Below are 17,809 nucleotides of genomic sequence, written 5' to 3'. Positions count from 1 at the left end.
CTTGAAATTGCCTCACAGGTGTACTTATTACAGTCATTAAGAGCACAGACACCATCACATAGGAGAAGAAAAAGAAATAATCTACGAAGTCACAGTTTGGTCATATTAAATTTCCAGAATAAGAATAAATCCTGAAATTTTCTGAATAAACTGAGATTAGTATAATGTAAAGATCATACATTACTGAACCACACAATACCAGCACCAAGGAGTCAATGAGCTACAAATGTTTAAAATAAAAGGCTGTACATCTTAAAGAAACCACTACATGCCATTTCCACTCCCACTAAAAATACTATTGAAATGAGATTACAAGATACTTAAATGCATTTTTTTTCTTAAAAGGAGTACAGTCTGAGAGATGGCTTTAGTAATCAATGACTGGAAGAAAACCCAGTCAAAAACCTTTACTTCCATTTCTGCAGCCTGATCCTGTATTCTGAACGTAAAGACACCAGAAAGAAAACAGGCACAGAGCACTAGTACGGTAATTTCACTCATTTAAGTCATCAAAAAGAACAGACAGCTCAATCAATTTCAATCTCAATCTCGACCACGGTAGCAAATATTTAATTATAAAACACTAAATCTATGAAGTCAAAAATGAAAAAAAAATTTTTTTTTAATTTAACAACCACCATTTCCTGACAAGCAGAAAAGAAATCCTGCTGTACAATACCACAAGACTCTGAGGCACCCAGGTCACCACTTTTTTTATGAACATATATTAATCACTAAGAATACAGAAAACCGCTACAGAACAACACAACAGGCTGACAAACGTTTCTGTTGTAATTACGAAACACAAGGAAATCTTTGACATCTGTAAGAGAAACTGAGCACAGGACCTCGGAATGGTGCAACTTGTGACTTGGCTTAACAGGGAAAAATTAAGATACTATTCCAAATCCAAATGCAAGAAAGTTATTTTTCTCAACAACAGCACAAATTAATATTCATGCAGGAGTTAAAGGCATGCTTCTGGGAAAAAGACAGCAGTTTGGGATACAGTAATTTGCTGTTACATGCAAAACAGGCAGTACCAACAGAAAACCAGGAGCAAATATTCGTGTGAGATGTACCTTCTTTCCTGTATCCCTTTTTTCCTATATTCTAGCAATATTTTCCCTATATTCTTGCAATTGTTAAATGCATTGTTATGCTAATAAAGCCTCACTGAATTAAGCGGTGCAACCTATCTGAGGCTATGCCCAAGACACATTAAAAAAGAGGAATAGGATGCAAAAAAATCTGCATTTACAGCAAGTGGCATTTTTACTAGACCACTGATTCCCACCTGGTGAGGAACACCAGCATTTAAATTCAGTTATGGCACAGCATGGAACACAAGCTAATAATATCTTCTGGATTTATTAGATTGAAATAAGAATTATGAGTGGCATGAGGGAGAAGAAAATAAAGGCACAAAATAAAAAGTGATTGCAACAAGGCCCATACTGTGTTTTTGTCTTAAAACCAAACAAAAACCACAGTATGGGAACTATCATATAGACAACAGAATAAAAGAATCAAAATCCAGGATTTTCAAGTTGGCTTTTTTTTAAAGCTTTAAAATCAGTGATGTTTAGTTGTTGAAGGAAAAAGCAGCACTTGGGGGTTTTAATCAGTAAAGTTTTATATGGGCACAGCACTTACTCAAAAATAACAAGGCACAGTAGTATTTCCTAATTTTCTCACTTTAGGACAGTTGCTTTCAATTGCTTGCAAAAGTTTTCTTAATACTATGAACAAAATTTTCTGTATTACATGTCTACCATGACCTCCTAATCAAAAGAGTTCAGCCAATTTTGAGACAAATTCTATGGAAATGTATTTTTTCCAAGACCTTCTCTTTAGAATTTCTTAAGACCTTTGCTTTAAAAAAAAGCATGCAAAAAATCCATCAAAAATTGACAAATTTATGATGTCCCTAAAATAATAATTACAAATGCCCAACAGAGATCTAAGAAAACTTAACAGATGAAATCTTAGAGGAGCGCACCTTATCAGCACATCTTTGAGGCTATTCCAATTTTTAGTACTATTCCAACTGCACGTCTGCCATCCTGACCAAACCACTGAGCAACCAAGGTTTGGGCATACTTGCTCACTTAACTAATAGTCTAAATAAAACCTACATTTTTACTTATTACTGTTTATCTGCTATAGAGACACAGGCTTACCTTAACTTACAGCCATTGCATGTACACCTAGAATCTTGGTTGATTTTCATTTAGTTAGAACACTACACAAAAAAATACATTAGCACACCATTATTTGAAGACTTTCATGGTCAAGAGGTGGGTAAACACTGAGAATACATCCACAAGAGCACAGTAAGCAGACACAGCACTCTGATGAAACTTTGCAGAACTAAGTAGGTAAACCCTAAACCTTAAAGTATAATCAGTTATTTATGACAACTGCATGAAAAAAATGGTTCTCTTGAATTGCAGAACAACTGCATGGTAAAATAGGTTCTCTTGCCTGTCTCTTCAAACGCTAAGTGAGGACCTCATGAACTGAAACTGAAAAACACTCCCAGAGTCCACGAAAAACAAAGGCACGTTACAGGCGGTTGTCATGATTTAGTGTGAATCAAAGACACTTACAGCAGGGAGACCTGCTAGGTATTTTCAAGTCTTGAAAGTTGGAAAAAAGCATCTAATCTGCCTGGTGCAATGACAGAAGTAGCACCAATCCTAAACCTCAACCACAACATGAAAGTACTTAATATTTTAAAATTCACAATAGACATCCATTTTCTTTCTCCTCCATGCTAAAAAGTACTCTGTAAACTCATTTTCTCCATGAACAAGGAAGAACTGTGTCCATGGACCTTAAAGCCAACTGAACTGTTCACCTCTTGACACTAACAGCTTCTTTGTAGGAAGTTTCTCTCAAAACTGACAAATCAGAAGGGTTAAAAAAAAAAAAAAAAAAAAAAAAAAGGTGACAGTTAAAGCAATTTAGCCTCAACTGGGAATTTCCACTGCCTACCTGCTGGATGTTACTGGATGCCAGACAAAAAGGAAAAGTGCTCGCCTGACTGCAAATGGTGAAGACAGGGAATACAGAATGGAAAAAATATTGGGACAATAAAGATAGGTGCCTTGGTTGTAGAGCATAACTTAGAGACGTGTCATGCTACACAGCTTATCTGAGGCATGATGTTTGGTTGAAATATCAATGCCTGTATAATGGTTCAGATAATGGAAGGATCAAGTTCTAATTTATGCATTGACACCATTGATATAAGAAAAAACAAAGACTATGCCTTTACCAATTTCCCGCTGGCAGACACTACTGTAGTCCTAGAATCATTGAAACAGCATAGGCCTTCATTAATTCTCTGTGTAAACACAGGAGTTCCCTTTTAAGGCTGTCAACCAAAACTTTTCACCATGTGAACCTCCCTTTATAGTTCAGAACCAAAAGATTCTTTAAATTGTAGTACCTGTGAATAAGATCCTCACAAGTAAATCTATGACCACTTGAAAACAAGTTAGGTAGTGAGGTAAGATGCACAACTCCTCTAAGAGAGAAAAAAAAAAAAAAACACCAACACCACCCTCCCCCCCCCCCCCCCCCCCCCCCAAAAAAAACCCACACAAAACCCACAGCAACAAAAAAAAAAAACCCAACACATCTCCCCAAAAACAGAGCCAAAGGAAGGACATTAATTTTAAGCACTTAACCTATGGGGGGCTCTCCAGTTCAGCTAAACACTAAGCAAAAGGGCATCTCCTGGGGTACACTTCACCTTTTTGTGACAACATGAGGAAAAAAATACTATGGTATTTCTGTTCCTGACTGCTAAACATGGGCTCTGTCCAATTGCTTTTTGAATCCATTTATCCTCTGACAGAGCTTAGCAAATAGAAGTGATGGTGCATAATTCTTGCTTATTTAACTTTTCCACGTCATTTGTAATTTTACAGACCTTTCTCTTACTCCATCTCAGTGTCTCCTTTCCAGGAGCCCTATACTATTTACTCATTCCTTATAAAGATGCTGTTCCTTTCCATTGTTCACTACCATGGCTCTTCTTGCACCTCTTTTGATATCTACTGTATCTGTTTTGAATAGAAACTGCCTTCTCCCTTTGACACAAATTTCATTTGCCCTCTTACCCCCCCTTGTCAACATAGGCTGGTGAGGTCTTTCAGCAGTTTGTGACAGCTGATCTTTGTAATAGCTCACTGAATAACCTAACATAATCAGCAAACTTGGCTTCTGTTCCTCCTCCTTTTCCTATATCATTTATGAATATGTTGAGCTGTAGAAAAGGCCATAATGCCGATCTTTCCAAGACGCTGACGGTAAACCTCTCCACTGTGAAAGCTGAGCATCTACTTGTTTGGGATTTTTTAAATCTTTTAATCTGCTACTAAACTATGACACAACCTCTCCCCTTATCTTCAGACTGCTCAATTTAAGTGTCCTCAGTGAGTTATGTTGTGTAATACTCTTTGGGAATTTAAAAAAAAAAAAAAAAAAAAAGGAACTAACTCCAAGTTGTTGCAATTTCCCTTCACAACAGCTATATTGGCTCTTCACTAAAGCATCGTATTTTTAATTCATTTATTTAAAATAGTTTCTATAAATTTGTGCAACAGAGATGTCACCCAGCTTTGTATGAAACTGGCCAACAGGTTCCAAGGGTACAAGACAGAAGTCACACTGGCATAACGCAAGCCATATTTCTTTAGGAAAACAGTCCAGAAGAATTACATAAAAATATGAACTGCCACCTACAACAAAGTGTTATTCAATATTGAAATGTATTCTGTGTTGGCCTACACACAGTATTTCTGCTATACATGCACTATACACACATGCGTGCATATAAGTATGTATGTATTAAGCGTTATTTTAATTCTTCAGGTTTATATCCACTATCCGAAATCACTGTAGACTCTATAAATTAAAAGTTGATGGCTTATATGCACACAAAATAAAATATATTCAATATATTCATTGTAAAACAGATTCCCATCAGAAAATTAAAAATACAAGAAACACGAAGTATAAAAACATCATGTCCAGTACAGTATTCCTTCATACTTATCCTTTAATCACGGTGGCTCTCCACAGCTATAGCTTCATACTCCCTTGGTAAATGCAATCTTGCCCAACTTAAATTCATACAAAATACTACCATAAAGATATTTTTTCTGGTTCATTACTTCAACTATGTCACCCTTCTGCAGTCCTCCAGTGCCTTCCTCATTCCTTCACCATCAAACATGAAATACATATCTTCATTTGTATGACCTTTCAAATACAAAACTGTAGCCTATATGTCAACTTTCATTTGCTATCAAGATGTCAGCCTTGGCCACCTCTTTGCCAGGGCTAGCCTTAGTTGTCCATTTGTCAAATCTCCCAAATAAACCCCTCTGTTCTTTAACTGATACTAGCATTTTTGCATGAAACATGCAAAACTTTTAAGTGGTTTTCCCCTATTAAATCCTTTCTTAAAACATTGTTCTGATAACAGACATTGGTTAGAGCACTGATGAACTGTAAACAGCATTTATGCTACTAGTCATAATATAGTCATTATTAGTACACACTTTCACAGACCATTTTTAAAAATCTACGTGCTCTACAAAGATGGGACTATGTAATATTATGGGGAACTTCTAGCCACTGTAAGTTTTCACAAATACAATGTTTATTAACCTATTTTCCAAACAAATCATTGTTTCTTTTAACATTGAAAATAAGCAGGTCAGTAACATGGTTTGCTATCTTAAACTCTTGTGATAGTTTACCTGAGTTGCAGTAACAACAGTAGTTACAGAAGGCGCAGTTGAAGGTGACAGAGCTCCCACTTGCTGCAAGTGGCCTGAAGCCTGCTGAGGTAAATGAGAACTGGAAACGGGAGTGCTAGATCCTGAGCCAGATACTGCATTTGGAAATGATACTGCTACATCATTGCTGCTAAAAATACCTGAAAAAAATTACAAAAACGATTACATGCATCTCTCTCTCCTCCTCTCTCTGTTTTCTAGTAACCACGTAAATATGTAGTAGAATATTAATCAAGACAAACAAGATCACTTAATACATAATGCAGAAAGTTCCTGTGTTGAAATTCTAACCATGCCGATTGATAAAAGTGCTCTTGTCATTAGACATTCTACAGTTCAGGGAACACAGACTGATTCAGCTCTAAGTTTTTGTAAAACATGTGTGATAAATCAAATATTTATGTGCTACAAACTGCTCAAATATTAACAGTAGCAGAATTTTTAGCTAAAATGCCTGCCTTCAACTGAGTCTGCTATCAGAGTTTGTTCTTTCAATGAATTACTGTAAAAATTAAAGTAGATAAAGAATGAAGTATGGGGCTATATAACTGAACATACAGAATACAAATGCAAAAATACTTTTTAACTTGGAAGTAAAATGTTTCTGAACAACATTCATTCATCCAAAAATGTAATTTTGGCAACTAATGATTGCTTGTCTATTTTCTGAAAAATATTGACAGCAAGTCTGAGGACAAAGTACTCAGATTTGCTGGTAGAACTGTTGGTATTTTGTTTATTCACAAACTAAAACTCCATCCGTGATCTAAGAATGCTTGACTAACATTTCTGCTAGAACAGCCAACAAGTAAATTACTACACATGTTAACATTAGTCAGATTTGTACGTTAGCAATTTAAATAGGAAGAGTTCATACCCCTCTGTGAAGCCATTACTGCTGTTCATCTACATGCAGGGTAAAGTTCATTATATAGGTTGGGAAAAAACCCTACTGACCGGAAGCCCAGGACAAGAAGTAGTACCTGTCTATGAAACTGTTAGGCTCCACGTGCATTAGATAAGTGAGCTGTCAGCTGGCCAAGGAATATCAAGCATGGTAGCACTGAACTGCAGTTAGAGGAAGAGTGCCACAGGGAGTAAACAGAAGTAGAATGAACATGGTTAGATCAAAAAAAGCAACAGAACTGAAATGCCAGTTAGAAGGCAAAGGTGGAGCTAGTTTGTCACTCATACAAATAATGATTTGAAGAAGGCAGTGACAATAAGAAGATAGGCAATGTTAAAACACCACTCGCCACCCAGCAATCCCTCTGAGCACAGGCAGTCAAGGGAGACTAACATCACCCAAACCCACACGTAATATGCAAACACTGATGCATCTTAAATTCCCTGCCTCTATTAACCATCAAGAAAAATGGAAGAGAAAACCAGCCAGACCCAGTAGAGAAATAAGATAGGAAAAAAATAGCTGAAGACACATTCTGACAACACTCTTTTACTGCCTAACAGAGGTTAGTGACTTCTTATAATCTTCTCCCCAATCTCTTCATCATAGTGCAATTCCACACCTGCTCTGCTTTTCTACTGACCTTTGTATCTTTTTCCATTTAGCACACCTTCCTGGGTCATCTTCCCCTCCTTTTTTTTATGGTCATCATCCCAAAAATAACTGCTAGTAATGCCATAACTGTGTAAGATCCTTCAAGTGTTCACTTTGTTATGACCTTTCTCCAATTATATCTGCCTCATCTAACTAGACAGTAAATTCTATGGATCCTGCTCTAGATTTGTCCCTACATACCACCAAAATGAACATGAGTAACAAACAGCCTTGCTACTGAGTCTACTCTTAAATGTGATATAATCACAACCACAAGAACTGAAATATTCTCCAGGTCCTCAAAAGATTTTTTTAAATCTGTTTTCAATCAGAGCTTTCAAATTAAATAAAAAGGATGAGATTTTTGACCCTTTGTATTTTGAATGCATTAAAACAACTAAACATACAAAAATTCTTGAAAAGATGAGATTCTCATGCAATTATCTGGCTCCAGGAACCATCAATTTTAAGGGTAAAAATAATGAAATATCACAACACTTATGATCAAATCATAAGAGCTCATGACCACAAATGCTATCACTCTCATAAAACATCAATGATAATGGGTGGAGAAAACAAAATTTTCAGTGAGAGTCAAGTAGTAAAAAAGAAAGACATTTTGCCAGATAGGTAAAACAACTGCAAAATTTTAAAGCTATTGTAGATTTTTTTTTTTTTCAAAATCTTACATATTTAGTAACTGCAGAGCTGCTGCTGCTTCTATTTTAATGATAAGGTTTATTCTTCCTCTTTAAAATTCTGTAACAAGCAGATAGTTGTAAAATCACGGGCAAAAAACTATTTCAAAAGAAAGACAAGCAGTAAACTAGTTTGCCAGTGGAATGAGGTAAGCTACTATTTGTTGCTAGTAGCAGTACCTGTAGTAGTAGCATTAAAAACACTTGCTATTTGTTGCTGTTGCAAAATACAGGACAAAAATGACCTATCTGCACACTCTGTTTGGGCTAAGTATTTCCATTTAGCAATACCTTACTTAATACACAAAGTGCATGCACCTTCTGGAACTAGTCATGCAACCAAGATATCACTCCATGCAAGTATTTGAATAAGAACTGTAATGCTGAACATACAAATAAGGATTTCCACATCATTTCAAAAATACCCGTAAAAAAAAAAAAAACAACTATGTGCGCGTCACTGTAGAAAGCCAAGAAAGTACATATTTAAAATGTCTCAAACATATCAAATTGTCATTTTGGGGTTTTGGGAGAGATAAATCACTTTTTGGATGAGGAAGGAGTAAGGAAAGCCTGAACAAATCACTATAAACCACATTAATGCTTAAAACAAACAAACCACATTGAAGTCCTTCCCATATTACTGAAAAGCCAAATAGCTATTGCTTGTGATGAATGGCATTGTGTAACTTGCCAGGGGCATAAACAGCACGGTTAAATACAATCATCAGCATTTTAAACAGAACAGGGTTCTTCAGCTGCAGGTGGAAATGGTCACATAACACTGTTCAGGTGAAGTCTGACTGTGCTTACTTAACACTGCTAACAGCTGCAGAACGTCGTTTCAGGTTCTGACAGTTAAAATGCACGTATAGCCTGCACTGCCGGAGCGAACGGCTTAACAAAAAGGCAACTGAAAAAAAAAAAAAAAAAAAAAAAAGAAATAAAAGAAATTCAAGAATACTGAAAAACAAAACAGCCTCAAGTCATAACTAGCTGTGTAGCAACATACACCCAAGCAGCACACAGAACAATTTCAGTGATTTTATTTAAAATCTCAAAAATAAGTAGTTCCATGACCAGAATTAACAAAACAGATTAAATTCTGGCTTTCAACAGTGTTTCATCTCACAGGTGACATCAATACACTGTTTTCCCACCATACTGTTTTTTCTGTATCTAGCTACAAAATCCTCAGTTCTTTTTTATTTTCTAGCACTACAGCCCCCTACGTTACTCAGCTCCCTTACATTTCCCTTCCTAAACTGGCGATTGCCTAGTTCAGCGAGAGACGAAAACAGGCTGTGGTTACTCTTGTAGCCATAGGATGGATCCCCAGCAGGGCAAGGGAAGTGATTGTCACCCTGTACGAGGCACTGGTGAGGCCACACCTTGAACACTGTGTTCAGTTTTGGGCACCTCACTACACGAAAGACGTTGAGGTGCTGGAGAGAGTCCAAAGAAGGGCACAAAGCTGGTGAAGGGTCTGGAGCACAAGTCTTATGAGAAGAGGCTGAGGGAACTGGGGTTGGAGAAAAGTTTGGATAAAAGGAGGCTGAGGGGAGACCATATTGCTCTCTACAACTACCTTAAAGGAGGCTGTAGAGAGGTGGGTGTTAGTCTCCCACGTAACAAATGATAGGACAACAGGAAATGGCCTCAAGTTGTGCCAGCAGAGGTTTAGATTGGATATCAGGAAAAATTTCCTCACCAAAAGGGTTGTCAAGCATTGGAAGTGGCTGCCCAGGGAAGTGGTGGAGTCACCATCCCTGAAGATATTTAAAAGGCATGTAGATGTGGTGCTTAGGGGTACGGTTTAGTGGTGGACTTGGTACTGTTAGGTTAACGGTTGGACTCGATGATCTTAAAGGTCCTTTCCAACCAAAACGGTTCTATGATTCTACAAATATCCCACTATTTGTTATTTTGTAATGTGGTCATAAGCTAAAGTGAATCTAATGCTAAACTCAAGCCAATAAAACCAGGTTATTGTGACACAGTTGTCTAAAAAGAGAAGAAAGGAAATTGTGTTTGAAACTTCCAAGCTAGCAAGAGTATTTCATTTCAATTCATCTGAGATAATGAAACTATAGCTTGGATGCTAGAGCCAACCTGTTTCCTTCATGAAGAAACCTGAAATCTAAGAATCAAATAATCAAGCTGTTTTCCTGCTGCTAGTGAGGTAGAGTTCACTTTCAGATAGGCTTCTACAAGATTCTGCAGTAACAGTTTTAGAAGTGCAAAGAAATTAGTTACTGATCTGCAGCCTGCTAACAAGCCAGCACTTCCCTTCCTTTCAGTGACTGGGGGTCCTTTTTTGATGGATGCACAGCAGCCTCTGTCACAGATCAACAGTCAATACGCTCCTTTTATGAAGGGCATTCTGTGTCCTCTTCATGATGAGGTAGAAGGGAAAAAAGCTCTTGAGACTCAAAGTACCCAAAGAATGGCAGTGGAGAGGAGAAGGGAAGATACAAAATACGGGTGTATATGTTTTCAAAATGGAAGAACCATTCTAGTTTCATACCTATTGACAGAAGGCAGACTGTGGTAATTATTCCCTTTGAAAATACTCCATAGATTGGATTTATGGTCAAAACCTAAAATACTTGAAAAGAACCTTCACACAACTACGGAACACAATTCAGCATGGCAATGCCACATATATGACAAATCAGTGATCTAAGAACAAGGTCATATCATCTGAAGTCTGCTATCAAACTCCATTAAAATTAACCCCAAATCCTTGACAGCTCAGCTAGTAAAAGGTATTTAGTCAATCTTTTCTGCCTGCTTCCACTCCTATGTTCATGATCTTGACTGTACAGCTCTCTACAGTCATTCAGAAATGTATTCAACAATGGGGTGGGGGTGAAGGATCAAAACTCATCCATGTAGCTACCAAAACGGTCTATTCCTCTGTTCAGCTAGTCCCACCTGCTATAGTGAACAACATTATTTTATACTTGATCCCACATTCACTAATGACCACACATGTCAGCAGTGTTACAGAACTCACTCTTCAATAACCTGTAACAGTGAGGAACACATATACCAGCCAACTAACATGAAACACAACACATATGAGCTGCTTAAACCAAGCTCAGCCAGTACACAGTCCTCAATTAGACTTCTATTTCCACAGGTAGCTTTTAAGTACAAGATTTCAAAACTGCCTAAACCACTGTCAGAAAGGTTACAGCTTCCTGGTGCAGAGTATACCTACACCTACTTTGAATTAATCCTGCTACAGGTCTTACACTACAGCCCTCCACTGCAGAAGGGCTCAAACCCACGTTTTTCATAGCCCAGCCAAGGTGAATTTGCTCTCTGAGAGGAGGGGTTTGAACATGACACAAGAAGACAGATGAATGACATGCTGGACTAGGAACACAGGGAGAACTCTATCGTTTTTCTAGCCGAGTATATCCATCTCTAACAGTGACTAACAGCAGCGGCACAAGGAAAAGCACAAGAAAAGAGCAAGCATGAAGAAATACTTCCCTCAAATATTCTCCCAGCCTCTAGAAATCTGTAACTTGCAGATTTTGAGCTTGAGGAATGGTCTTTGTAATTACTAGCCTTAAATTTGCTTCCACCCCTGCCCCAATGAATTTCTTACAATCCTTTCTGAACAGTTGTAACTTTTCATACCATGTCCCACAGTGAAGTTATACCTCAGTTAACCTGTGCCATGTTTTGTTTTGGGGTTTTTGGGGGGGGGCGGGGGGAGACAGATGACAGAGGGACAAACCTCCTTTCATTTGTTTCCTCCAGATGTTCTGATTTCCCACAACAAATCTTTGGGATGCTTTATAATTGCCTGTTTAAGGTTCACACATATAATTAATTCAGCATTATGAAATAAGACATATTAAGAATTTCATGCTTATTCTAGTCTGATTCAACAAATTTTGAAGTACTCTTCTAGAATAACAGCAGTAAGATAAAGAGCTCCAAGATCATATCTGAGACACATATGCTCATCACCACAGGGAAGACCTGTAGTTAAGAGTGTCACAGCACAGAAAGATCTTTGTAAGAAGAAAAAGTTAGACAGATATGGAAGAACAATTGAGAAATAAAGATCTTAACTTTTATTTACATGTCATGTCATATAGATGTCACTTTTGTCATGGTGAGCCAACACATACATGCCTAAGTTACTTTAACATGACTTGCTAAAACCAAAGTAGTTTTAGGCTCACTAAACAAGTATTCCTGAGTAGGAACATGACACTTGTGATCTACGTTTCTCAATGATTTCCAGGGAGAACTTAATGTGTTTGCTTAAGATCTCCGAAAACCTACCATGGCTTCAAACCATTCTGACAGCAATCTATCTCAGTGCTGAAATGGTGAGTCACTGGAAGCACTAGATTCCTCTTCACTGTTAACATAATATAGTCTTTTAAAGGAGTTCCTACTTCAAAAGTTTTTTCTCTTTTGCATTCAAGTGATCTGAAGTTGGTGTCTTTGAAGGCATACTGCAGGATGCTTGACTGAGCCAGAATTTTCAAAAAGAGAACCATTAGAGAGGCTAACAAATAACAACGGCAATTCTGTTGTGATTAGTTATTTCTGGTGGTGGGGAACAGCTGTTGCCTGAACTGCTGGGAAACTACACGTAGGTGTCAATAGCAACAACTAAAGCTTTAAAGTGGTATTCTAGAAACTCATGCACAGGTAAGTTATACTTAAGGTTATAATATTTGACAACTGAATAATGAATCTGTTATTCAATACGCTGAAAAAAAATGGGCATAAAGGAACTATTTCAGGATAACTTTGTAGTTTGTCCTTTTCTCATCCTTCCTTTTTTTTAAAAATTTATACAGTTTAGCCAAGTGCTGCTGTTCCCATACTTCAACACAGGCAGATGCCTTCTTATCAGCATTGTAAAATTCTGCCCCAAGTTGGGCTAGATTCAAAAATTTTAACTCGTTCATGCTCAGCAGAGATTCTGACTAGTTTAGGTTATCTTGTTAAAAAAATCATACCATATATACTAAATTTTGCCTGTATTGATGCGGAGGCCAACTCTACAGAACCAAAAACTTTCTTTGGAAACGTGCTGTCTTCTAAAGCCGATCACAGTGCTAGGGCTGGCACAATGGATGTCTGTTCTGTGCTATGACTCTCCTCACTGCAACTCACAAATTAGCATAAGATGGAACAAGCATAAACAGAGACCTGAAAACAAGAACAGGAGTAAGAAATAAAACAGGCAGAAGACAGAACGAGCGAGAGCAGAAGTAGCCACAGAAAGGCTACAACCAACCATTACAGTTTACAGCTAGTTCTAACATAAAATTGTAACATTCAGGTCATCACTCCCCATAGCCTTTTTTTAAAGTATGCACTAAAATCCTCAACAGATATGTATGTCTGTACCCTTCCTCCTGCTTTCCAGTGGCAGGCCCATAAAAATGATGCAGAAGAGATGAGACTTCAAGGTCAAGTCAAAAAAGTTTGACTGTAAGGTCCAGAGTAAGACTGAGGAGGACAAAGCACAAAGTTATCACACAGCAAATAGCTGCGAAAATTTTGCATCTCTCAAGTGCAATTTTTCATTTTTTTTTTTAAAACAAGTTTTTAAAAAAGCATGAAAAATATAACAAGTTGACCATAAAACTGAGAAACAGAGCGCTGAGTACTGAGTCTCTTACGGGCAAAACTGCAGTGTGCCACTTTTGCCTTGAAGTGTCTTGACTCTTTTCTATTAAGACAGGTATTCATGGAAAGATACAGCCTGCATGATTCCATTTTCTAGTCCTCTTTTTTAACTGACCCTTTCAAATGTGTTCAAGCTTTTAGCTATCATCTTCCCTCCTTTGCACTTTGTCAGTACCAAACTCAACTGACAGGCTTCAACCATCACCTTTATATTAGCATAACTATCAAATGAACCTCTCTGCTCCAAACTTGTATTTTTCTCCACTCAAACCAGAACTCTTAGTTTTTTCTTTTCGATACTTTCTCGCTGACGTGCCGCCAACTTAAACTCAATGCAATGAAAAAACAAGCTCCTGACACACTGTCTCCATCAAAACTCTTAGAGACAACGACTCTTACAGCCCTCAGCATTATCTGACTCATAATCTGAATACGCTATTGAAATAAACTATCTTCCTATACTTAAATATTTATCTCAAGTTAGAATACTTTCTCATCATCCTATTTACACATGGCAAGATCATTCCTTGCTGTTCATATTACCAAAATTTCTACCCATCCTCATTGATTCCACCCATATATACGCTTCTGCAAAAACAAGAGTTCACAAAAAAAACCTTTCAAGATTGAGAAGGAAAAAAGTAACCAACTTTAAAATCTTACTTAGACAAACATGAGAAGGTAGATAAACCACACACACTCCTCAAAAAAAAAAAAAAAAAAAGGTAGATTAGGTGATAAATCCTGTCCAAACACTGTTCTAAAACAAACATGTAGGTAAGACTGCTGCCTCACAATAATGAGTTATACACAAAGCATTATTACTGCTTGACAAGAAAGCATACAACATTAAGTAATCACTTTCCTCTACGCCCTTCCAACCTCTATGCTGGAATTAGGAATACACAATCAGTTTTAAAAAAAAGTGCAATGTGGAAAGAAGTCATCACAAATGGCATTCCATCAATTTCTATTCTGCACTGTTCTGAACCTATACCTCTTCAACATTAAACAGCAAAAAGGCTCTGCTTGTAAAACAGCAGAAACTCACCAAGTCCACATTCAGCACACTTTGTCAGATACCCTTCAGATGTTTTATTTTTGTTCAGAAAAATGGTGAGCTTGCTTTCCTTCATCTCAAAGCTGCTTCAGAGCACTGTATACCTGGGAGAGTGAGAGGGAAACCCTATATCAAAAGGAAAAAAGCTAAACCTATTTTACTAAAGCAAAGCAAATCTAGAGAAATTTCAATATTTCTCACCACATGTAGACTATGAAATATAAATTTAATGTAATTTTTTTTTTTTTAATTAAGAGACCCACCACTATAGACATCTGCCTAACAGATGTAATTCATGGCTCCAACAGCGTGAAAAGCAAAGTCCTATAAAACCTTCACGATTGCTAGCTTAAAACACAAAGAACTTCACCATGCAAAGTTTAAACATTTAAATTCTTTTGCATATACTGAACTCCAAGTCAACACATTTTGCAATGTATACAGCAATGCTCTTCCAACATCCACGTACAGCAATAAGAAAATCACTCTATTTGGCTGACACCAATGGATAAATAACTCCAGTTTTTATTAACAGATTGCCTGACACCAATTAAATATAACATTGAGAAATAAACTTGACCAGCACCAAAACTAGACTCATGAGAGGGTTTTAACTGTAAACATTCCCTCCTAAATCTTTCAGTAACTTGTGAATGTAGCTCTGATTGCTTCCTACAAATGAACAAAAGCCTTGAAAAAGTAAACTGAGTTCTAATTTAATAAGGTATATTTCATTTCCACCAGCTATGAGTGAATACAGACTAGGGGTACAAAGCCAATACGGAACACTAAAGGGAAAAGGCAATTAGATACATTAAAGATTCAATATTGCTCCCTCTGAAATTGATAGTACTGTTATCAGTGACACAAATGGGCAGCATCAGGCTGTCAGAACAAAGAATGGACAAAACCTTCACATGCATTACGTGTAGTAATTTAAGTAGTCAAGAAGGCAAGTGGGAGAATACCTGAGGTAGACATCACTATAACACACCTATGAATGAAGCACAGAAGAAGAACTAGAAACACTATTCACAAAATTAAAGAAAAGAATCTCAGAACTGGAATAAAACTGTTATCATTTTACTGTGCACACACAAAAAGATCATAAAAAGAGAACTGAGGAACTATTGACCTATCAGGCTCCTGCAGACAATCTACAAAGTTTTCACTCGAGTACTGAACAATTGACTCACTGCAGACCCATATTTCACCCAATCCATAGAATATGCAGACCTTCAATCAGGCTTTTCCACAAAAGGCTACCCTTTGTGATAAATGAACCTCTGAAAAAGATTCTAATATAACTTACCATTATGTATGGTATTCATCAACTTCGAGAAAGCTTTTGAGTTAGGAGAAAAAGGGCTTCATGTTAAGATCATGTTTAACAGACGCACAAAAGAATATATGTATAGACAGGAATTTCAGTGAACAATAATATACCTGAATACATCTTTCTTGTATTAGAGCTCTGATCACTTACGGTAGCTCAAATTGTAAAATGGATTTATTTCTATCCACTATAATTTTTTACTTATATTTCTTTTGTCAGTGTTTGTTACCTTTTAAATGTCGAGTATAAGAACATTCCAGCACACGCCAACTAGCTGCACTCTAAAGCTACTATTACAAATAAAAAAATCAAATACTTTCCAGCAACAGTCAGTCTTCCCAACAAAAGATTTTAACTTCACCATCTGCAACAAATTTAGAAACTTAAACTGAAGCTGCCTTGCTAATTTTAATCACAAGGCATCTTTTTTGCTTCACTGATAGATTGAGACTATCAAACAATCAAGAAGTTTAACAGAAAACAGTTGTATCTCCTGGGCTTGAGGATCTCAGTCGAAGAACTCCTCAAATGTGTAGAGAGAAAGTACGTCCAACTAGTAGTACACCAAAGGAGATGCTCACATGAACTTCCTTTTCTTCAAGGGTTGGGTTTTTAGAGAACACTGATCTTTGACCACGAAGTGCTAGAACACACTGACATCCTCTGCTGGGTAGCTAGAAGTCTCTGTAACTCAGCCTCCACAGCAACACAACATTTTTATGCCCAGTTGCAGAGTGATGACAGTGATACAGATGGCCTACTTCTTCCACTTATGCCACCAATTTATTCATACTTAGGATAATGACCTCATGACTACAGAGTTATTTTTGTTTCAATTTACTAGTCCAGTCTTTCACACTACTAATGAACAAAGCCCACAGCTTATATTTGGTTTGACACAACGATTGAATGAATGATTTTGCAGGTGAGAGTGTAGTGAACACCTCTGTCATACTTCCATGGGTGAATTTTCCACCTGCGTCAGCCTCTGAGGTCTGACTGTAATAACTGTTCACGTTCCAGCAGAGTGACTGTCTTTTATGCTTTATTTTTTTTCTCTTCTTTATTCTCCCCACAACTGGCAGCTACTAAAGACTGCTGTCATAAGGCATTTTTTAACTGCCAGGCTCTTCTGAACATCAGGATTCCAAAAAAATGAATTAACAACAAAGACAATTTAAACTTTTGTCATTGATACTAGAACATTACAAAACTAACTCAAAGTCATTTAAAAAAATCCTTGCCTTTTACCTACTGCCTAAACTGGAATAACTAGCCAAAGTTACTTCCATGGAAAAAAGACTTTTAAAATTTAGAATATTTTAATTAAAACGTTACAGACCAAGTCTGTAATGTAAGAAAACAAATACTAATGTTTTTTAAATTTTGTGGTAGAGAAAAAAAAACCCACAATATACAAAATCCTGGATGGTTCTTGACAAAAGTGGATTAATCTGATAAAAATTAAACTGATAATTTTAATTAACCTTCTCAACAGTTTTCAGAGAACTCACAACAATGTACAAAAATACACCTGTAATCAAAACTATTACTTTACAAGGCAAAAAAAAAAAAAAAAAAAAATCACTAAAACGCACAGAGTTAATATGGCTGGGATCACACGCACTATACTATTGCGGGTCGGCCTCTTCTCCCAGG

At 37.0% G+C, this 17,809-nt stretch overlaps 1 protein-coding gene across 3 annotated transcripts in view; it reads right to left on the bottom strand.

The window, feature by feature from the left end:
• MLLT10 (MLLT10 histone lysine methyltransferase DOT1L cofactor) overlaps positions 1-17,809 on the bottom strand; it is a 135,202-nt gene that overhangs the window by 28,885 nt on the left and 88,508 nt on the right. For all 3 annotated transcript variants that reach the window (XM_068405170.1, XM_068405169.1, XM_068405171.1), the window contains one exon: positions 5,781-5,959. In XM_068405170.1, the coding sequence (XP_068261271.1) occupies positions 5,781-5,959 (179 nt within the window). The remainder of the gene's footprint in view (positions 1-5,780; positions 5,960-17,809) is intronic.

Source organism: Nyctibius grandis, chromosome 7 (genome assembly GCF_013368605.1).
Source record: "Nyctibius grandis isolate bNycGra1 chromosome 7, bNycGra1.pri, whole genome shotgun sequence".
Lineage (NCBI taxonomy): Eukaryota > Metazoa > Chordata > Aves > Nyctibiiformes > Nyctibiidae > Nyctibius > Nyctibius grandis.
Note: the sequence above shows the minus strand (reverse complement) of the source record. Positions and strands in the feature narration are given on the sequence as shown.